At 39.6% G+C, this 23567-nt stretch overlaps 2 protein-coding genes across 4 annotated transcripts; one reads left to right on the forward strand and one right to left on the reverse strand.

The window, feature by feature from the left end:
• The first annotated feature begins 5125 nt into the window (after positions 1 to 5125).
• Positions 5126 to 14114, forward strand: pfkfb4b (6-phosphofructo-2-kinase/fructose-2,6-biphosphatase 4b). Of its 3 annotated transcripts, none has more exons than XM_084349527.1 (14): positions 5126 to 5346; positions 7033 to 7149; positions 7253 to 7349; positions 7829 to 7895; positions 8005 to 8079; positions 8169 to 8225; positions 8587 to 8708; positions 8785 to 8992; positions 9115 to 9261; positions 9350 to 9454; positions 9562 to 9691; positions 10451 to 10513; positions 10701 to 10765; positions 13089 to 14114. In XM_084349527.1, exons 1-14 carry the CDS (start codon positions 5232 to 5234, stop codon positions 13122 to 13124), a joined length of 1404 nt encoding a protein of 467 aa, XP_084205653.1. In that variant the 5' UTR covers positions 5126 to 5231; the 3' UTR covers positions 13125 to 14114. The 3 variants fall into 3 exon arrangements, with proteins under 3 accessions (XP_084205653.1, XP_084205651.1, XP_084205652.1); XM_084349526.1 differs by having other exon boundaries at positions 5127 to 5346; positions 13007 to 14114; XM_084349525.1 differs by lacking the exon at positions 13089 to 14114 and having other exon boundaries at positions 10701 to 12993.
• A 59-nt stretch (positions 14115 to 14173) lies between these two features.
• On the reverse strand, positions 14174 to 18305 carry arpc4 (actin related protein 2/3 complex, subunit 4). The gene is made up of 6 exons (XM_084349532.1): positions 18209 to 18305; positions 15905 to 16023; positions 15705 to 15816; positions 15468 to 15563; positions 14953 to 15123; positions 14174 to 14711 (listed from the first exon to the last, which is right to left on the reverse strand). The coding sequence occupies exons 1-6, from the start codon at positions 18209 to 18211 to the stop codon at positions 14706 to 14708; spliced, it is 507 nt and encodes a 168-aa protein (XP_084205658.1). The 5' UTR covers positions 18212 to 18305; the 3' UTR covers positions 14174 to 14705.
• Positions 18306 to 23567: the final 5262 nt, after the last annotated feature.

Genomic DNA, 23567 nt, shown 5'->3' on the forward strand with positions numbered 1-23567 from the left:
TCCCTCCCTCCCTCGCTCTCTGCAGCTCCCTCCCTCCCTGTGTCTGCTCTCTATCTAGGGGAAAGTTCACCCGCTCACTCAGAATCTCATTATAGGCTTCAGGCAGCAGAGCTGTAGCCTACATGTGTATGCATGATGCCTATGCAGTACTTGTACGTTGCCTACTCTCAGTGCGCTCATCAAGCAGATGTTTTGCATCTGGGAGCATTCAGGTTCAGGATTGTTATTGTTGTTTTTGTATATTATGCTTACGAATGTTTGCAACCATTCTATCCAGTGGAGACATTAATCTTGCTCGTGTCTAGCACAATAGGAGCCTATTGATTCTGGATTACAATAGATACTGTTTAAATAAATGCCAGAAGGATTAGTCCATTAATAACAATTGATCAACACAAAATACATTGGCAACATATTTTAGAGTCAAGTAATCATATAAGTCATTTGTCAAGCAGAAATGACACTGCAAACACTGTTTGCAACTTCTCCAATGTGGGTATTTGCTCATTTTCTCTGGCGTATGTCGGTGTAAAATGAATATCTTTTGGTTTTGGACTGTTGATTGGATAAAACTAGGGCTGCACAATTAACTGCAATACAATCCCAATCACAATATGGATAAGTGCAGTATCCAGAAGCTGCAATGTTTTGATAAAGGTACAATGTGTGACAAAACAGGATTAAAATGAAGTCCTGTTTTGTTGCGGAGATGCGTTGACCTACAAATCTTGTTCTCTACATGTAAAGAAACATGTTTCATTAGTACAGACTAGGGCTTTCACAATATCAGATTCTCACTACACAATTATCGTGGCAAAATGAATGCAGGATAGCAATATTATTGTGATATTTATAGAGATATTTTGGCGAATAAATCACACTGGAAATACAAGTGTAGGTGTACAAAAGTTTACACGTAGTGAAAATGAAAAAAGCGAAAAGGCAACCAGCTGGATTGATAAATAAAAGATATACACGGCCTAACAGCTGCACTGGATCATTCACAAGATATAATTGTATGTGTATCATTAACACAGTATCAATATTTAATTTTATAATATCACTGTTATCATCAATATCAGCATATTGTGTAATTAAGTATTGCAAGTTAACAGAATCGATAATAAAAATAATCATTGGTTGTGTATCTAATACAAATCAACAAGCTTAATCAGAGGACAGAGCACAGACTAATAATACAGGAATATGTGGACACCCCTGAAATAATACTTTTATTATGAGTCTGTATTTCATGTTTCGGGCTTGACCCCTTAATTCTAATCATTTGACATCATAATGATATAATATTCAGTGATATTTTACATTTTAGAGTGTGCTTCTATCTTTGTGTAAAATGAAAGTTCTTGCGCAAACTTTGCCAAAACAGGCTCCATAAAGAAATGTTTTTCTAAGTTTGTAGTGGTGGGACATGACTCAGGGTGCAGGCACAGAGTCCTGACCTCAACTCCATCCAACTCCTCAGGGTACTGACTGCCAGCCAGGTGTTATCACTTAACAACAGTGTCTGGCAAATCCCTGCAGTCACGTACCAACATCTTGTAGAAAGCCTTCCCAAGAGAGGAGGCTGCTAAAGCAGTAAAACATAGAGTAACTACATCTTAATGCAAATATCATTCATATACTGGTGTACAAGTTACAAGTTCAACAGAAACCAAACTCTGAGTCTTTTTTCACCATGGATTATGGAACAACGCTATGTTTTCTTCTGCTCCTCCGTTACTTGCACAACATAATAACCTAACAGATACAGCAATGCAGCTTTTATGCCAGCAACCAGGCAGCAGATGTGACAGGAGGTCGATAAATTCTGCAGCTGGCCCTCAGTCGAATATGACGCACCTTCTGTAGCTTTGTTTGCAAAGGTTATGTAAGGTTATGCTCTTAAAATCAAAAAGTCATAGTTTGTGTCACGTTGTTGCTGTCTTCAGATGTATATGTTTAAAGTTTGAACAAAGATTTTAATCGCAACTGAAGGAATCTGGCTCTTTTTTTTATAACTTTTTGTCAGGGCAGACTTGTTTTCCTTTTTCAAAATGCCCTGCTGGTTAAAGTCTATTTAAGGAGTAAATTAGTGTGGGCGGGTAAATGAGTGAGGCCGAGTGTTATGAACTGGACCATAAGCACGACATCAAATAGAAGCTTGTACCTAAAAAAAACTTAAAGTTGCAAAATAGAGAAATGTAAAGTTTTATCATATACAGGTTTGTGGCTTGCAGAAATGTGCATTGCCAACTTTTATTCTGGCGACTGGGTTGTTAACTTTCTGTCAAACAGCTGCGTGGGGATAGTGTGTGTGTTGAAAGTTACGTGTGTGTGTTGGATGAATTGCTGGTAGCTCTGGGGTGTAGTGTCTTGCTGATCAGATTAGTCCTGCTGACATGCAGACTGTCCCTGACAGCAGTGCCCTCTGACCTTTACTGTTACAGTAGACGTTGAACTGGTAACCGAGCGGTCAGTAGGCCTCAGAAACATCTTTGTCTAAGCTACATTGTTTACTTCACTGAATTTCTGATGCGTGGCCTTTTTAAAGTGAGTGCACAGTGCCACCTGGTGTCACAACTTTGACACTACACTACTATTAGTACAAGTCTCATCAGAATGACAACAAACACTTGAAGAAGTCTTCGATACAGAATTATTACAAGTGGGACTGTGACATGATTCAGTCATTACTTGAAAGTGAAACTTGACCCAGTTAAGTGATGACGAGGACTTTTTGTCAAGACATGATGTAGTCCGCATTTTCTCACAAGTTCCCATTTATAGTTTTGGTTTGGCAAATATTAACAGTGCCGAAGTCACACCCCTTCCAGTGGAGCCCGTGGGACCTTATTTTAAAAAAAATATGTTTGGTAGTGAATGGAGAGAGACAAATTAATTTTTTGATCCTTCTTGAATTGTGCCATGAATCACACATATGATGTCAATTTAAAAGATAATTTTCCAAGACAAGAAAGTTGCAGTTTGTCGTAATTAAAGTAAAATGCCATCTAGTTTTGTGTCAAACCGCTCAGTGAACTTTAAGTTATGGGTTTTGGTGACTGTTCAACAAGACGATGTCACTAACGCGACTGTTGGCTGTGTAGTCCTAATAATTATGTATTTTCACTCTTATGTTTGATTAGTTTGATGACAAACTGCAACTGTACTGACATGAAAAATGATCTTTCATTCATTCACGACACAATTCAGACGGGATCAAATAACTGCTTGTCTCTCTCTATTCACTACCATACAAAGCTTTTCCAAAATAAGGTCCCAGATAAGGGAAACCAGAAGGGACGTGACTTCTGCTCTCTATTGCTGTTTTTGGTTTACACTGTTGTAAATAAACACATATTCAAACTAAGGCATTTGTGCTGTAACTGAACCCAAGACCCGATGGAAGACGTAACTGTGCTGGAGAACAAATAATCAATCTTGTGTTGACATGATCAGTTAATTAACCAATAATTTGATAGAGGAATCATTAGTTGTCACCTATCAAGTGAAAATACCCGATAACTGCTGATTTAAACGTCTCTGTGTTCATATCATTGCAAACTGATCATCTTTGGGTTTTGTTGGCTGTTGACTAACAAAAAACAAGCAGTATGAAGATGCATTTGGGCTGTGAGAACTGGCAACTCACAAATATTTTCATCATGGGTTAATCAGTTGATTATTTCCTCGACTAATTGATTTTTTTCTTGAAAATGTCACCATGCCCATCATAATTTCTCAGAGGTGATGTCATTAAGTGGTCTGTTTTCTCTGAAAAGTCCAAAACCCAAAACATAATCAATTTACAATGATAGAGGAATAACTGTTAAAGTCAGCTGGAGATATTTTATTTATCAGTAAGATAAATAATCAGAAAAATAATGATCAGATAAACTGAAGATGAACATACTAAGCACTAATGTGTTTTCCTTTACATTAGATTTCTCAGTTTTCTCAAGTGGCTGACTATCTTGTAAATAAGACGACCGATTATAATGTCATCAAATGTGAGTTTTAGCAGCTGATTGACCAAACATTTCTATCGTCACAGAGAGGATATCCTTCAGTGTGTGAGTGTGTGTATAGTTGAGGTTGCGTGCTGTGTGATGTGGAGGCTGTGGGGCCCGTGACTGGGTCGTGTAAAGCTGTAAAGCTGGAGGTTTCGATAGTGTTTCGCGATCATGTTTATCCGAGCTCCCATCAGGCAGCACGCCTTCGCCATCCCCGTTCCGCCTCTCCTATTGGCTGCTGGGCCCGTCTTCTCTTCTGTGATTGGTTCACTTCTCAGTTGCATTCACAGCCCATGTGTGCTACATGTGAACAGCTGTACGCTTGTTTTTCTTCCGACATCTGCTTTTCCGCCCCGCGTCATTACGGTAATTTTTAAAAACGTGTTTTCTTAGAAAGAGTCTGGATCTGGATGTGTGCTTTGTCCTGGAAATATTTGGGAAAACATTAAGGAAAGGGATTCAAGGAACTGCTGAGAGCACCGAAAGTTCAGTAACGTGTGCAGTAAAAAAGACAAGAAAAACAAAATATGCAGTATAAAGACAAAAAAAGCAAAATGTTTGATTAAAAAGACAACAAAAGCAAAGTGTTCAATAAAAAAGACAAGAAAAAGAAAATGTGCAGTAAGAAGACAATAAAAACACAATGTTTTATAAAAAAAAACAACAACAATCATGTTCAATAAAAAGACAACAAAAACCATTAGCTACAGGTATGTTTCTGTGAACATTGACCAACTCTTTTTACATACTGGTTAATTGTGAATGCTTGTGTTTATCTCTTTGATTTGACAGCATGGACTAGACACTTTCCATTACATTTACATTTGGAAAAGCTAGTAGGCTTAGTATGTGCTACATTGAGTACAGGATCATTGTCTCTACTTATCTTTTGAGTAAACATAAAGTGCCTTCCCAGTGTGCTGAAAATTTCAAACGTAAACAACCCCGTGATAAGTCCCTGGCATAGCACTGCAACATGAAACAACACGACAGAAATGCTGGCAATGCAAAGTTACATCCTGTACACGGCTCCTTGTTTTCCTCCCTGACTCCGCTGTGCGCAGTCCCCGGTCACTTACGGTAATAAGAAACTGCTGTTTCTCAGCTGATCTGTGACATCCTCCCCCCTGCAGCCTGCTGAATCAGACTGCCAGGGCTGTAGCCCACCGCCTCACTTTAACAGTAGCAGGCTAAGCTTGATCATCCACCACCTCCAGGATGTTAGACAACGAGGAGTACATGTTGGACCCCTCCCCGCGGGAGCTCACCCAGAACCCGCTCAGGAAGATCTGGATGCCGGCGTGCAGAAACGGGCACATAGCTCAGAGACGGGGTAAGATGCGGGCAGCTGGCCGGCAAGTGCCGCAAAGGATGTGACAGGGTGGTGATGTCGGGCATCTGCTGATATTCTTTCTTTTTTATTCATAGTTGCTTTATTTCAGACATGTGTTCCTGCTCCCAGCCTGTCTCTGGACATATTCCGTTGTGTGGCATCAGCGCGCGGTGTTTTCAGATGTTGCGCACTAATAAAGTGCTGATCATCCTCGATGCCTTTCGGTGCGTGGTAATGTTGCATCATGCTCAGCTTATATGGCTCGTTTTTCCTCTAATATCACATGCGTGGAGGTAAACTTGAGCAGAATAAGTGGCTGTAATTAAATTGGACCCTATGACACACACATGACCCAGATGCATCAATTTACCCGGGACCAGCAGCACTCCCAGCCAACATGTCTGATTGTGTTAGGCTGGACGTGCCAGTGAGCAGCTGCTTTTTATTTCAGCCGGATTCTCTCAGTCTGGTTTGCTCTCTCTCTGCAGGTCGGCTTGGTTTTGCTGAGTCAAGCTCTGATGGTTCGGCTACTGCTGGTCCAGACATCCTGCACCTGGCACTGAAACGCCTCACTTTCTTCAACTTTTCTCCCCTTTAAACATCTTTTGCCTCCATATAGTCTCCTTCGACATCAGTCCAAAACCCCTTGTCTAGGTGACAGCAGGAAGATGCTGTCCTGCAGGGATATGTGGAGAATTTGTCTTTTTCAATAGGCAGGAGTTGGACAGTTTGAGCCAAAACCGTTCAACTAGTGTATTAAAAATGACAGTTTTCAACAAAGTAATTACAATAAAAAGCTACACAGATCCAATCCAAAACACAGGAGAAAAGAACTGCCTACTTCAAATAATGTTTAACATACATTTTGAAATATTTATAAAAATCTAAAAGAAGCTCTGGTCTTTATTTCAATGTTTATATATTTATTAATTCTTAAACCCACACAACATTAGCTATACTTTCCTTATCAGTACATGACTAACCAATTGTGTATGAATACCAAAATATAAATAGATGAGCTAAAATTTACAACTTACTAAAAGCCATGACTATAATAATAATCAAGTTATTTTGTTTGTTTGACAAATATCAAAATGTTGAAGTTGTCAAAAGTCCTGAATATCAGCAGGTTTGATTCAGATAAAAGCCTCAAGATTTTGCTTTCAGGTGGTTCAGTGAAGTGTAGTTGGTCGCTGCAGTGTTCAAACCTGACCTTTGTTGTTTTACAGCATGTTGCTGCCTGTAATTACCCAGCGTGTCTCTGACCTGATTTTCCCTCTGCTGTGTACACGCACAACTCGTCCTTTTATTCACAGATTTCTTTATTTGTCGGGCCTTCGTCTTTTCTCATTCTCTCGAAGCGCCGATAGGACAAAAATCCAAAATGCTGATAAGACGTCTCAGTGTCTAGAGAAGCATGTGGCTGGTTTTTTCCCCCATCAGTTCGCGGTTTCAGTTGTTGTAATCATGTCTCTGCTCTCTGGCTTGGTTTTTCTGTCATAGTAATGTGTGTCACTGTCACACACAGTGAGCTGAAGTGTTTTCACTGTCTAGTGTAATTATGAGCAACCTTGAAGACTAATTAAACTCTTGCAGAATGGAGAAGTGTTGACAAGCCATGTTCAGCAAATGTAATGTGTGAGAAGTGAGTTAAATCCATTAAAAATCTGTTTCTCTCTCTCACAGTGTGCATGACCAACTGCCCGACCCTCATCGTGACTGTTGGACTTCCAGCCCGAGGGAAGACCTACATTTCAAAGAAGCTCACACGCTACTTAAACTGGATAGGCGTGCCAACCAAAGGTACCTGCTACGCACACACACACACACACACACTCACACAAACTTTACAGTATAAACCAGCTAATCTTCAGTCTTAAAATTGCATAATTTTCATCCGTAACAGAGTTCAATGTTGGCCAGTACCGGAGGGAGTGTCTGAAGATCTACAAGTCCTTCGAGTTCTTCCGTCCAGATAATGAAGAGGGCTTAAAAATCAGACGGTAAGTCTACGCGGACTTCTCTCACTGTCAGCTGATTTCACGCGAGGTTGGCCAACCATGACTCCACACACTGATTTAAAAACTCCTTCAAGTAGACCGGAGCAGCTCATCTGTGAAACGGATCACCTGCTGAGGTGAAAGCCTGCAGACTTTTGGCTCTCCATGGCACATGATTGAGCACAGTGATATACACTTTATTTCCTCTACCAGAAGCGGTGTCATGTTTCATGTTTTCAATCCTAAGTCAAAAACTGAGTGAAAAGAGCATTCAGTTATTTCAGTTATCAAAAATCCTGCTTCACATACACTCTGCAAAAAGCCACCAGGATTAAAAATTGCTGCAAGTTAGAAAACTCAAGCTGTTGTTGTAAAGTTCCCTTCTGCCATCTAGTGACAGCATGTCTGAAAAAGAAATCAGCAGTCGATGTTGGTTACAAATCTCTCAGTACACTGACTCTGTGTCTGCAATCTTTTTACAGTCAGTGTGCGTTGGCGGCACTTAATGATGTTCGGCAGTACCTCAGTGTCGAAGGAGGACAGGTGGCGGTGAGTCCTCGGCGCTGTCCCTCAGTTCTCCATGTTAAATGATCATAATATCAGTATATGTACTGTACATCCGAGCTGCTTATGCAGTGTGTTTGTCCTGCTGTTTCAGGTTTTTGATGCCACAAATACAACAAGAGAAAGAAGATCGACCATCGTAAAGTTCGCTGAGCAGAATGGCTTCAAGGTATATAAATAAGGCAGCTTAGTGTCAGATTCAGTCAGTCACTTTGACTTGACGACCTTCAAGTTTACTTTACTGTCTTGTCAATCCAGGTCTTTTTTGTGGAGTCTGTGTGTGAGGACCCAGATGTCATTGCACAAAATATTGTGGTAAGGTTTGTCTCTTTTAATATGTACAGGTTAAATCATTTGCAATGGAATAAGCAAACAATGTACCGTATTTATTTTGAAAATGTTGACATAAGACTACTTGCCATAGACAAATTCACTCTTCCTTCCTGTGATAGTGTGACAATGCAGAGTTTCACAACATGAATGTTTTGGGCGTTTTCACACTGGAAGTTTACCGTAAAAACAATCTGGTGATATGAAATCTGAATCGAGGTGTAGACCAAGAAGACTTGAGAGCTCTGTCTCAGATGTAAACATACAAACAAAAAAAAGCATTGTCAGACAGCTGACTTCCTCTTTACTCTGCTCACATCGTCTTCCTGTGTTTCTCTCTTCACAGCAAGTTAAACTGGGCAGCCCAGACTACAGCCACTGTAACACAGAGGAGGCCATTGAGGACTTCATGAAGAGGATCAAATGTTACGAGTCCTCCTACCAGCCTCTGGACGAGGTTCTGGACAGGTGAGGATACACGTTTCGATCAGATTAAACTACCTCTGTAAGATCACAGATGGTTGACTTGACTCTCTCGCTCCAGGGATCTGTCCTACATAAAGATCATGGATGTGGGCCGTCGTTACCTGGTGAACCGCGTCCTCGACCACATCCAGAGCCGAATCGTCTACTACCTGATGAACATTCACATTACACCACGCTCCATCTACCTGTGTCGCCACGGCGAGAGTGACCTCAACATCAAGGGACGGATCGGAGGAGACTCTGGCTTGTCTGCCAGAGGAAAAGAGGTGTGTGATTATATCATGAGTTTAATTGTAGTCCAGAATATGTGTTGGTATGGTTGTTTGAGAAAAATCATTGTTCTCATTGGATTTGAAATACGTTTCTTCAATGGCCTCTTACACTCTAGTTTGCCAAACGTCTGGGGAAATTCATCCAGGACCAGAACATCAAAGATCTGAAAGTTTGGACCAGCCAGATGAAGAGAACAATCCAGACAGCCGAGTGCCTGGAAGTGCCGTACGAACAGTGGAAGTCTCTCAACGAAATAGATGCTGTATGTCTGTTGTTGTTTTCATTAAAACAAATGTCTCTTAAGTGTTTGTTTACTCAACCTAAACACATCTTCTCCCCTCTTTACAAAGGGTGTGTGTGAGGAAATGATGTATGAGGAGATCCAAGAGCATTACCCCATGGAGTTTGCACTGAGGGACCAAGACAAGTACCGCTACCGCTATCCAAAAGGAGAGGTGAGAGTGAGATTCTAGATGTCTCATTACTCTTTTTCCAGGGGTGAATTGTTTTGTTTGTGTCCTGAGAAGTGTGTGTTTTTGACTTGTCTGCGTTCCTCCGTCAGTCTTATGAAGATCTGGTGCAGCGACTGGAGCCTGTGATGATGGAGCTGGAGAGACAGGAGAACGTTCTGGTCATTTGTCACCAGGCCGTCATGCGCTGTTTTCTTGCATATTTCCTGGACAAGACTGCAGGTATGAAGGACTCACAGTAGGTGACAAACAAGTGTATGAACATTTCTCATTGTTTTTTTTGTTTTCTTTTATATATCTTAACTGGAATGCATTAAAATGTTATGTGCTCCAGCCTTAAAGGATAAATTCACCCAAAAATTATTATTTTTTCTATCTACTGATAGAAAGACAAGTGAAGTTTTTTAGTTTGCAAAATACTTCTAGAGCTTTATAGAAGTGTTGCAGCATTCTTCTTGAGTAGTAGACTGAAGTAGATGGGGGACTAAAATGTCTCATACATCATCTCATCCAACATAATCCAAGTCTCTGGAAGCTGCTCGGTGAAGCTCGTGCAACCATTTCAGACAGCGCTAATGCTTTAGCCTAGCAGCTAAGGTGAAGATTTTGTCATTTAAGAGGGTGAAATAATGACTTTTTCAAACCAATTTGGGATCTCAGGGCTTCTGGAGACTTGGATTACCCTGGATGAGCTGTTTGGAGCCATTTTCTGTATTTTGGAGGTTGTTTTTGACGTTTCAAAACGATTCCTTGTCATCTTAAGTTGTTTAATAGAATGCTGCAACACTTTTTTACTGGGAAGTTCAAGAAATGTTTTGTGAACTACAAAACTTCACCTAACTTTCCATCGGCATGGGGGCGAGTAGATAAAGACTGAATTTTCATTTTTGGATGAATTTATCCTTTAAAAGAAGTTATGCTGTTAACCTTGACCCTGAACTTAACAAGATGTTTCATAACTTTCTATCTCTACCTCCACAGAAGAGTTGCCTTATCTCAAGTGCCCTTTGCACACAGTGTTGAAGTTGACCCCCATGGCTTATGGTGAGTTCTGTCACTTTTTCTGCTCATATTGTGATAAGCTACGTTGTTCTTGCATGTTAAGTTCCCCAAAAATGCCTCCCTGAGATTTTGTAGCATCATTTTGTCTGAAACGTAAAAGCATAACTTACATTTTGTTTTTCCACTTGACCTAACTATAATAATCCTTGTTTTGTTTACTCTCACTCAGGATGTAAAGTGGAGTCTGTCTATTTAGGCGTGGACTCTGTGAACACACACAGAGACAGACCAGAGGTAGGTATCCCAGGCAGCACACAGAAATGTCTCTCAGCAGACGACGTAGACAACTCACCTCACTGCGCTTTACCTCCAACTCATCTGTGACTCAGTCGGGAGGATGTCTCGCAGTAAACGGTTCACCTGTCAGAGCTCTGTGTGACTGTCTTTGGTGATATCTGTGGAGTTTTCCATCGTATTTAGTCTTCATCTCCCATCTGAAGCAGGCCCAGCAGTCAGTGCTGATCCCTCTTGTCTTATCGCACAGAAAATGTAAACGTGTCACACGTGGCAGATTGTCAGTGTTCAGTCTTCGTCCACTTGTGATCCCTGACAACAACCAAGATATCACCTCCTGCCTCCATGCTGTTATGAGTCATTGTTATTTTTTTTTTTCTCATTTCATTTTTGTCTCCCATTGGGAGCAGAATCATGCTGTTTTTCTTCTCTCAGGTCTTTCTCTATGGTGGCCTGGAGAGCTCAACACACTGCAGCTTAAGAAAACACATGCAGAGACTAAACACAAGAAAGAAAAAAAATGCTGCAAGTTGTACTGAAAACAACAGAAATTTGTTTACTTTTCATAAATCAATATGTTTATCATTCTGATTACATAACTCTTGGTAAGCGAGTAATCAGCAAAAGGACATTTACAGCAAATATATGAAATAATATCAGAATTATAGATGTTTTTATTTTGAACATATTACATATTTGTAAAAACAAAGAAACCAACAGTAAACCAAAAGCTTTTAAAAATAAGTCAAGAACAACAAAATGAAAATGGAAAGAATACTAAAATTATACAACAATTCAATCTGGAAATTCTCAAAAAAACACAATTTCCATGTGTGAGAAGGAGTAGGACGAAGTGTACACTTAATAAAGCCTACCCCTTCTCCACTACTAAGTTATCATTAGTATAAAAATATTATCATTACATGCCATCAGGATGTTAATTAAAAGATGAGAAAACATTTGCATGTGTTTTATTAAGTTGCAGTGAGTTGAGCTTTCAGAGCCACCGTATTTTCCTCAGTTTTACATCTTTGTAGGAAACAAAACTGGAAACCAGGACAAATCACTCAGCTGTGTGTGTGTGTGTTTGTACTTGTATGTCGATATTTGTGAGGACCAATTTTTCTTATAGATGTAGGACATTTTTTAGGACAGCGCTGTGTGAGGGTCGAATACGTTGTCAGTGAAGCTCCTCACAAGTATAGAAGTACAAGTGTGTGTATGTGTGTGTGTGTGTGTGAGTGAATAAATGTTTTTCATAATATTTCATAATATTATTTTGTAAATCTGTCTTTAAATACCATGAATTTTCCAACATTGGGCATTTTTTAATAATAAATGTGACCTTGATTGTGTTTCCTGTTAGCATAAAGCTGTGTAAATCGTTTAATATGTAACCTTGCTGTTTTTTTTTAAATTGTATACAAGTGACACGTGTGACAAATACATTTAACCTCAACATACAACACAAACTGACGAACATGATCATTTTATATGTTTTATTTTAAGATAACTTTGTCTCTGTTAACATGTTTACTGTTATAAATGTGAAGGGTTAATCTGTGATACCGACCCAAAAAAACTGTCTTTAAAGCTTTCATCACTAGACCTCCACTTGAATCAAGATGTACAACTACGAAATCATTACTAATAGTGTTCATCTGTTTCATGGATAACGCACATGCTTAGATTATTTAATAAAATGTAACTTTTTTTCCATTTTTTTTTTTTTGTCTTTGTCAAGGTTTACTCATTGTCAATATAAAACTCTGAATTGAAACAAACCTCTTCTCTTTCTCTGGTTACTTTTTTGTTGTTGGAAACATCAGTGATGTTGACAAAGCTGCTTTGCATTCAAACAATACAGTGTCTCTATAACTTCTTTATATTTCACATAAGTCAGTGGAGGTTTAATTTGTGAGTAGTTATCTACAGTAAAATGCTTTCTTCTGTACTTGTCTGAAATTGATCATTTAAATAGATTTGTGACACAAAATGACTCTGAGCCACGAGCATGTTTTAACGTCTTCACAGCACCTTGAAGGTCTGTTCTTATATACAATCTCTGAATACGATGAAAACATGAATTCTGCTTTTAATAAACTAAAAGCTATCAGAGTCATTTTACTGTTAACCGATATGAATAGAAAGGATTACTGAATTAACAAAAGTCTGATTTGTAAATATCAGATGAGTGATGTAGGATAATAACTCCGTCCTCTCCTCTCATCACTGTTTCAGAATGTGAATGTGCAGCGAACCACAGACGACGCTCTGCAAACTGTCCCAGCTCACTTCTAATCTCCTACACTTCCTGTTCCAGCTGAGACCTCGTCCGACTTCCTGTTTGGACCCCTGAACAGCATTATGAGAACGGTGCCGTTCCACTGCCCACCATGGCAGCTTCTTCGCTGACACGGAGAGAAGAGCATTTTCCTTCGAACTGACTCAAAACTGTAAAGCACTTTCACGTTAACGTAATCCATTTTTATACATCTGTTCTGTTACTGTAGCTCGACTCCCAGTGAGGAAAACGCCAATATTTTTGATATGTGAGTCTACTGTTATCATTGAAATGATGATATTCCCTTAACTTTCAGCATCTTTTTCCATGATATTTAATATCTACTGTATATTACATTGTGTACTGTGTATACCGCCATATGCCCCGGTGTTTCTGAAGATGTATCTGTCACAACCCCCAAAAAACTGTGAGGAGACTAACTACTACAGTTGATCAGTCCTTAATCCCTGAACGGTGAGCTGAAAGTTGTTTTTAAAATACGTTTCTCTTTGCTAGTTGCTGAATTATCTTAAAAAGGGTAACCATCTGGCTCAGTGCATAAAGGTTAAGATAAATAGTAAACATTCCAGAGGTGAAGATCAACTTCTTGCACCACAACAGATGGAAACAGCGTTGTAAATGCAACTTTTCTCTAAAATGTAGCTTCTGTTCTGTAATCCAAAATCCTGAGCGATGGGACGCTTCCATCATTCCACCATTTTTAACCAAAAAGGATGGACTTTGGGAGTTACAATGAAATGCTATGACAAATCTTCAGTGGTAAGTCTGTCACTTAAAGAGGCAGCGTTTGATTGATTTTAATCGCTCATGCCTGTATGAGTATAAAGGTACTGTGCAAACTGTACACGCATGTTTGTTTGATGTGAGTTTTGTGTGAAAATCAGTATGTATTATACAATGTCATTTTTTTTGTGGGGGGGACCTCTAGACACTTTCTGTTATATTATACATTTGATAATGTATAATACTGCACTGAAGTTTTTATTCAAAATGCCTTGTTTGTCTCTTGCTGTCAATCTCAATAAACCTTCAATGTTTGGGTTAGAGACAGCTGCAGTTTGTGATTCATGACGCCACAACAGATAAAAAAAATCACTAAAATACAAAGATAACTTTTTATTTCTCTTCACTGCCAGCAATTGTATTTATTTCCATTCTTTCCATTTACAATAGGGTTTACTCTGTGTACTCGCAACAAGAACTGTGCGCCAATTGATTGCCCTCATGGTTTAAAGTCTATCATGACAAAACAGCTAAATCAAATTCATGTGCATATAATATATATATTAAAAAACATTTAAATTATTTTTAAAAAAATCCATAATACCCTGTGCTCACTAATATTGATTACAAATATCCTTTTGAAGGACCTACCCTGACTTCTTCTGATGTTTGAAAGGCAGAAATAAAGGTCTGGTGTGAATATTCATTATGTACAAGCATCAATATTTTTGAGCAAAGGCATATTTTAAGGTTAAAGGGCGAAAACAACATTGGCCCGTACATTTTTACTGTACATCTTCTGTTTTCTCTTGGCTGATCATATTTTGCCTCCTCTCTGCCCTGTGATGTGACGACACACAGTGACGGCCAAGATTGCAAAAGGAATGTATTCCCGGGTTTTCTCTCTCTGCCTCAGAACTGCAAAATGAAACAGAAACAATGTCTAAGCTTCAGGACATCTACAACACAACGAAGAATATGTAACTTTTTTCTATAACAGTATAACTTTAATCACCTTTAAGATTCATTAGATTCTAGCACTAAAACGAAATAAAAACATGGCCAAGAGCAGTATCCAATTAAAATACTTTTAATAAAAATGCTGCTGCATCGATTCAAGCATAAAGAAAAAGAAAGATGCAGAAAAACTACAACTCACATTTTTGAGGAACTCCTCAGCGACGATACGAGCCCTGGCGTTGACGGACAGTTTCATTTCACTGATCTCCTTATCAATTTCCTCCATGAAATGAATGACAAAGTCCACCAGTTTGTGTTTGTACATCTGCTCTGTGTGGAAGTTGGTGATGAGAAAACTGATGTCATAGCCCTGCGAAATGACAAAAGAGGAAGATAAGCTGAAGATGGTAAACTGTAGCTGTTAATAACTGAAAAGGTCTCACTGTTTAAACAAATCATTTCCTGACTATTTGTGGAAAACGTTTGCGGCTAATAGATAACTGGAACATTCAGGGTGCATTCAAGAACTCCAACCAAGTGTATTCAGGACATTACAAAACATAACTCCTGCCTATCTTTAATATTTACAACATCAAAAAATGAATGCGTCATTTTAATTTTTGCTTGTCTATATTTTGGGCTATTTTCCTTGAATAAACAAGTATGTGTGGGAGCCCTGTAAATGTGACAGACCCATTTTCAACGCCCACCTACCTCCACTGGTTTCCTCCTCAGGATGAAGAAGTTCTCTGCTCTCATCATCATGAAACGCATGAACTTATGGCACAGAATCTTCTCAATCTCATCTGCCTGCAGCACCCAGGAACAGTCAGGGTTACAGATACAGTTCTGATCTTAACATAATCATATTAATTGCTGGTTGTTAAGCAACCATCTGTTTGTATAAGGGTTTAAAACACATAACCATTGGTTGGCAGCAGCTTGACTGACCTGCTTGACAGCGATGCTGACTCTAACAGAGTTGATGGAGCCCTCAATCAGAACTTTCTCTTTGTCATTACGACTGATGATCACAGGCTGGAGGAGAAGCTCTTTACTACTCCTAAAAGTGGGAGAAACACACAGATTTCATGCACTGCTTGGTTGTAATCGCTCCAAAGTCACACTCAGAGTTGCTGTGACAGACTCACCGTACTTCCACCTCTGGCTTGTTGTGTCTCTCCACCACTTGAGAGGAGAAATTCTCCAGGCAGAGGGCGGCCTGCAGAGTAGCACGCACTGCATTGAGGTATGGGCGTAAGGTTGCAGTCTGAGGTGGGAGGAGCGAGAAAGAGTAGATGATTATCATTCCTAAAAAAAAGAATGTCTGAATCTGCAGGCAGGTGCAACTGATAGTGAGAAGTCTGTGGATCGACAAGCTTCAAATACACACTCTTCCCTGGTTTCACTTCACCTGATGACAGCGTTCAGTATGCAGTCACTGACTAGATCTTTGTGATCATCTTAATGAGCCTGGACTCCAACATGGCGTCAGGAAAGTGCTCTTGACATTACTAAATGATTAGTTAACTCTCTATATAATAAATCAAGATAATGGAAATGAATGCAGGCAACCTGCACAGGCTACGACTTACCGTGTCACACCAGTTTACATATTTCAAAAATTTACTCAAATTACCTAATAGGTTATAATGGCTTGCCATTAAGCTAGGCGTTGTGGAAAGCAAGATTTTGTAAGTTCTATAATATATGTGCAAAGACGTTTTGTCAATTATGTCACAAAACATCAATGAAATTCTGACAAATATGAATATTACAATAATTTATATAGACATAGATTCAACACTGACAGTTGGAATATGTAGATGTTTACTTGAGATATAAATGAGCTCACATTGAGTAAAAAAAAAGAGTCGAGTCCAACATCATACTCAATGTGTGATTATTATATGTGGCAATTCTGTCGACTATTGTACTTGGTTGTAACATTATAGAAACAAAATACACTATTCGTATTTCATTTTTCTTTTCTGATCTTTGCGTTTGTGTCCAGTTAGCCTCGACATTTTGAAAGAGTACTTAAAGCCACAACAATAGTAGACATTGATGTTTTTACCACAACCACTTCAATTGAGAGTGTCCTTTGACTAATGACTCAGTGTCCGACTGTGACTGTGAGCAGGGTTTCTTTCCCTTGGACTCCAGAGCCCAACGGGTCAATCAACAGCCTATATAACAGTAATGAATTGCATAATACACACAAGAGCCTGCCCAATATTATCGGCCGGTACAAAACATAATGCAGAAATATGCTTGGGGCAGGTTATGATTATGGGAACTATTTAATTCACAGGGAAGTTTACTGTTTCAGTGCTCCGATGTCATTTTCCCTAAAACAAGAGGTAAAAATGTTCAGCCTGCATTACTTACTTATCATTTTCATAACCACATTTGAAGGATCACTGAAAAAAATGTGTGTATGTATATATTGTCTTTCTAAAAATATTGGCCGATATGTTGGTATCAATATCAGTCAGGCTCCGCTGTCTGGATTATATACTTTACCAATTACAAAATGCAGCACTTAGTGCATACACTACTCAATATTATTTAGGGATTTTGGGATATGGGTGCATATATGCGTGTGCATAGATACACCATAAAAGTCAAATGAAATCTGTCACATTATTTACGGCGACCAAAAATATTCACAAAACACAAATTAAAAATTCAGATATGTCACAGGATAAACAACAGTCAAGTGAAACACTAAAATATCCCAATATCTCTAACTAATGTTGTGTAATGTATCTTTGTCACAACTCCCCAAGAACCATTTTAAGGGTTTTCTATTCAAATGTTTCTGTAAATTGTTTATGTTAAAAAAATCTGACAATTTAATTTCTACCGATTTGATTTTGTGTCGGCCTCATACACAGTATGAGATGATGGTGTTCAGCTGAACCTCATATCTAACCTCACTGTAGCTCAGCAAACAAAATGCAAAACCAATACAATTTTAAACGTTGTGACAAGTACAGACAAACTGACAAATGCAGCTGTGAGACATTTCAAAGCTTCGGCTGCAGCACAATGTCATCGAGTGTCTCAACATCATTTTCATTTGGTTCACCAGATGTGTCCTCTCTGTCTATCGTCACATAGCATCAACTAACTACAGTACAACGACCAACCGCACACGTTTCGATAAATACTATATTGTATTTGGAGTCACCAGATACGTATGCACCTGTAAGTACAATGAAGTACCTAGCTTTCTATTATGTCCGATATTTTTCCTTTTAGCTAAGAGGCTGACAAGCTAACGTTAGCATGCTAGCTAGTTAACTACCTGCCCAAAAAAGACTAAAGGGAAGCTGTGCTAAGCCTTCATTACGGACGAGGAGCGGTAACGACTTAATATAGACCAGGTCTGATATATGTAACTATTAACCTGCGTCTGTTTATCAGCATAAATGTCAAATTTGTCTTACCATTTCTCTGTGTGATGAGAGGAAGCTAAAAGGCGGAAGTAGCTACACTTGTCAGGTCTTTTCCGTGAACATACCGGAAGTCAGCTCTCTGCCTCGAGCTGCGTGTAAAGCAGCTGTGTGAGCAGCACGGAGGACAAATACACCAGACCACAACACCACAGTTTAGCAGTGAATGTATTTTAACTGTGTGTTTGGTAGTAAATTATATAATGAAAGACGATGCAGGACGTTTCCTCACAACAGGATAAAAAGCTCATTGGAGACAGAACCTGCTTTACCTGCTTCTACTTCAATCAAATATCAGAGGTTTTGTAGTGTAGTTAGCTGTGCTACAGTAAATGTGCTCATGTGCTGCACTATATTGAAAAATATGCTTTGTATGAAAAAAAAATCTGATTCTGATGATCTGATCTGATTCGGATCTGACTCAGATTGGGATCCTGGGGATTTGGAGGCCACCTCTGCGTATGGTTTTATGTTGGTTTATGATAACGTGGATTGAGTGATTGGGGTCTTTGACTTGAGTCTCTTCATCCCACTAGATAAGTTATTCAGTGTATCCATCTTCAATAAAACACACAAACTCGTGGAATTTGTGCGGTAAGCTTGTCAGCGCTCACTCCCGCTTGGCTCCCACACTACTTCAGCCCGGTGTGTTGGACCCTTGCAGGGAGCCATCAATATTGGTCACACACGGACACACTGATGGAAACCAGCCGCCACACTGAGCCAGAATTCGGCGTGGGTCACCTCACCTTCGTGGCTCCAACTCGCTACACAATGAAACAGAACTCCAGGGCTATTTAAAGGCCTCCAGCGGACACTCGTTTCACTGATGGTGCCAAATTTTATTTATTTTTTGCTAAATATTATGCCTGACACACTCTCCCAACAAAAACTGACTCGCCAGGCAGTTTTCCCATTTGAAATGGCTTTACTTTTCAAATGATTGGCCTCCGTTTGGCCGAGATATAGCCTTGAAAGAATTGTCACAACCAATCCGGTGAATGCGCATCTTTTAAATTCAAAGTTTCATCTCGTTTACTCTTAAGCTCTGAATCTTCTTGACTTTATTTATGTCATTTTATCTCAAAAACACAACATGTGGTGATGATGATGTTTATTCATATCAATATGAATATTATCAGCCTATCAATCACTTATGTTCTGATTGGTGAGGCGGACTTTCACTTTTTAAAATCCTGGTTAGTATCTAGGCCTACAGTCTAAAAAAAATACATTTCTGGTGATTCAACACATACAATGGATTAGGGGTCAATCAATAGGCCTATGTTTGTGTGTGTGTGTGTGTGTGTGTGTGTGTGTGTGTCTTGAATATTTCCATTTTCTGGTAGGCTACTTTATCCTTCTACTCCACTGCAATTGGAGGCAAATATTGTTCTTTTCAATCACTACATTAATGTATTAACTTTGGTTACCAGTTACTTTTCAGATAACATGCTGCGTCAGAGCCAAATGAGTGCATGTTTCAATTAAGGTATTTAATCGACAGTCAGATTAAAAAAAAAAAAAAAAAATTAAAACTGATTCCAGTAGTTAGAAAAATGCTGAATATGGCGTCTGACAATCGATAGTATACAGTATGTGCATACATGTACAGATACGTAGTATCATTTACTTTTACCTGCAGTAGGCTACTTTTGATTCTTAAGTACATTTAATATCAGATAGCCTACTTTGGGACTTTTGCTCAAGTATTATTCATATTGATGACTTTCACTTTAACCAAAGTCATATTTAAAGTCAAGTAGGAGTTTTGGATACTTTGTGTTAAAAACAGAAGTTTTGTTCCGACCTACAATCAGCGGAGCCTTTCTACAATGTCAGCACGGACAAGTTCCGCATGCCCTGTACAGCTTGTGCTTGGAGATGAACTGGTCCCTGTCTGACTCGAACACGCAACCTGCGGATCTCCACGGCTTTGCGCATGCGCACAAGTAGAGGTGAAATTGCCAGCTACTTTAACCCCTCGGCCATCGCGGATGACGGCCACCTGGCCCTGAAAAGTCGGACCATATGTGGTGTGCCGTTGGTTTCTGTGTATCCATCGTCCGGCCACAGCGACGGACTTCATAATCAGCACAATATTAACATAGCGGTCTGATGAGCGTGTCCGTGTGCTCTCTAACACTGATTGAACTTCACTGTTTTCCTCCTGGTCAGCTTCAGAGTATTCATTGTACCGCACAGACAAGTTTCACTACCTGAAGAGTGATTTTGCCGCTCAGTGTAAATGTTGTTACAGTATTCAACTTGGGACTAAAATGAACGTGGTGAACTCAATGACATGCTTAAGATAGTGAGTAAAATAACTTATCATCCCTCGTATTGGACTTGAGGCTATTTATCCCACTAGATAAGTTATTCAGTGTATCCATCTTCAATAAAACACACAAACTCGTGGAGTTTGTGCGGTAGCTTGTCAGAGCTCACTCCCGCTTGGCTCCCACACTACTTCAGCCCGGTGTGTTGGACCCTTGCAGGGAGCCATCAATATTGGTCACACACGGACACACTGATGGAAACCAGCCGCCACACTGAGCCAGAATTCGGCGTGGGTCACCTCACCTTCGTGGCCCCAACTCGCTACACAATGAAACAGAACTCCAGGGCTATTTAAAGGCCTCCAGCGGACACTCGTTTCACTGATGGTGCCAAATTTTATTTATTTTTTGCTAAATATTATGCCTGACACACTCTCCCAACAAAAACTGACTCGCCAGGCAGTTTTCCCATTTGAAATGGCTTTACTTTTCAAATGATTGGCCTCCGTTTGGCCGAGATATAGCCTTGAAAGAATTGTCACAACCAATCCGGTGAATGCGCATCTTTTAAATTCAAAGTTTCATCTCGTTTACTCTTAAGCTCTGAATCTTCTTGACTTTATTTATGTCATTTTATCTCAAAAACACAACATGTGGTGATGATGATGTTTATTCATATCAATATGAATATTATCAGCCTATCAATCACTTATGTTCTGATTGGTGAGGCGGACTTTCACTTTTTAAAATCCTGGTTAGTAACTACAGTCTAAAAAAAATCAATTTCTGGTGATTCAACACATACAATGGATTAGGGGTCAATCAACATGTGTGTGTGTGTGTGTGTGTGTGTGTGTGTGTCTTGAATATTTCCATTTTCTGGTACTTTATCCTTCTACTCCACTGCGTTTGGAGGCAAATATTGTTCTTTTCAATCACTACATTAATGTATTAACTTTGGTTACCAGTTACTTTTCGGATAACATGCTGAGTCAGAGCCAAATGAGTGCATGTTTCAATTAACGTATTTAATCGACAGTCAGACTTAAAAAAAAAAAAAAAAAAACCTGATTCCAGTAGTTAGAAAAATGCTGAATATGGCGCCTGACAATCGGCCAGGCCCTTTTTCTCAAGTATTATTCATATGGATGACTTTCACGTTAACCAAAGTCATATTTGAAGTCAAGTAGGAGTTTTGGATACTTTGTGTTAAAAACAGAACTTTTGTTCCGACCTACAATCAGTGGAGCCTTTCTACAATGTCAGCACGGACAAGTTCCGCATGCCCTGTACAGCTTGTGCTTGGAGATGAACTGGTCCCTGTCTGGACTCGAACGCGCAACCTGCGGACCTCCACGGCTTTGCGCATGCGCGCAAGTAGAAGTGAAATTGCCAACAACTTTAACCCCTCGGCCATCGCGGATGACGGCCGCAAGGTCCTGAAAAATCGGATAATATGTGGTGTGCCGTTGGTCTCTGCGTATCCATCGTCCGGCCACAGCGACGGACTTCATAATCACGTCCGGTGGCAGAAAATAGCCTAGGAATGACAAAATTACAAAACACTCAGTCAGTGACGCCACTATGACAGAAGGCTGAGATGATAAATGACAACAGAACAAAACACACTCAGTCTGTCACTTAAACACGGATTGTTTTTTCTTCTGCTGTTATTAATTATCTCAGGAAACCCGCACATTGCACATTTGCGCAGGCACATTTATTATTGCATATTGCACACGTCATTACATACAAGGACCTTTACTGTATATAGTAGGCCTATGTTTATCTTTACTCTAATGCTTTTTATTAGATTTTTATTCAAACCGTTATTTTATTCTTTCCAATATCTCCTTATTATTGGCTCTATTTTTTCAGACTCACTCTTGTGCTGCTACTTATTTCCCTCTGTACTGCCTGTTATACCTGTCAATTTCTTCCAAGGGGATCAATAAAGGAACTTCTTATCTTATCCTCATCTAACCACGTTAAGATCTTTCCCTGCCTTTTCCCTCTAGATGCATCCGTGTGCTCTCTAACACTGATTGAACTTCACTGTTTTCCTCCTGGTCAGCTTCAGAGTATTCATTGTACCGCACAGACAAGTTTCACTACCTGAAGAGTGATTTTGCCTCTCAGTGTAAATGTTGTTACAGTATTCAACTTGGGACTAAAATGAACGTGGTGAACTCAATGATATGCTTAAGATAATGAGTAAAATAACTTATCATCCCTCGTATTGGACCTATTTATCCCACTAGATAAGTTATTCAGTGTATCCATCTTCAATAAAACACACAAACTCGTGGAGTTTGTGCGGTAGCTTGTCAGAGCTCACTCCCGCTTGGCTCCCACACTACTTCAGCCCGGTGTGTTGGACCCTTGCAGGGAGCCATCAATATTGGTCACACACGGACACACTGATGGAAACCAGCCGCCACACTGAGCCAGAATTCGGCGTGGGTCACCTCACCTTCGTGGCCCCAACTCGCTACACAATGAAATAGAACTCCAGGGCTATTTAAAGGCCTCCAGCGGACACTCGTCTCACTGATGGTGCCAAATTTTATTTATTTTTTGCTAAATATTATGCCTGACACACTCTCCCAACAAAAACTGACTCGCCAGGCAGTTTTCCCATTTGAAATGGCTTTACTTTTCAAATGATTGGCCTCCGTTTGGCCGAGATATAGCCTTGAAAGAATTGTCACAACCAATCCGGTGAATGCGCATCTTTTAAATTCAAAGTTTCATCTCGTTTACTCTTAAGCTCTGAACCTTCTTGACTTTATTTATGTCATTTTATCTCAAAAACACAACATGTGGTGATGATGATGTTTATTCATATTAATATGAATATTATCAGCCCATCAATCTGTTATGTTCTGGTCTGTGATGCGGACTTTAAGCTAAATGAAAGTCATTGAAACACTGTCTGTTTTATGTGCGCAGGTGCGGACATTTACACAGCCGTGTGCGTTAGACTTTGGGGCCCCCTAGTGATAGCATCAAGAACACAATGAAGATGTTCATACAGGTAAAGGATACAGCTCTGGTGCCTACAGGAGCTCTGT

This window comes from Pagrus pagrus, assembly GCF_965226575.1.
Source record: "Pagrus pagrus genome assembly, chromosome: 3".
In the NCBI taxonomy this organism is placed as follows: domain Eukaryota; kingdom Metazoa; phylum Chordata; class Actinopteri; order Spariformes; family Sparidae; genus Pagrus; species Pagrus pagrus.

Bases quoted from the DNA above. Each gene is read 5' to 3' on its own strand.
- arpc4 (XM_084349532.1), bottom strand. The intron at 15,817-15,904 runs GTGAGTCTGTCA...TCCCACTTTTAG, and splicing joins AAGCCAGAGGTGGAAGTACG to GAGTAGTAAAGAGCTTCTCC. The intron at 15,124-15,467 runs GTAGGTGGGCGT...GTCATTTCGCAG, and splicing joins TGAGGAGGAAACCAGTGGAG to GGCTATGACATCAGTTTTCT.
- pfkfb4b (XM_084349525.1), top strand. From the start codon at position 5,232: ATGTTAGACAACGAGGAGTACATGTTGGACCCCTCCCCGCGGGAGCTC. The intron at 7,350-7,828 runs GTAAGTCTACGC...ATCTTTTTACAG, and splicing joins GAGGGCTTAAAAATCAGACG to TCAGTGTGCGTTGGCGGCAC. The intron at 8,226-8,586 runs GTAAGGTTTGTC...CTCTCTTCACAG, and splicing joins TCATTGCACAAAATATTGTG to CAAGTTAAACTGGGCAGCCC.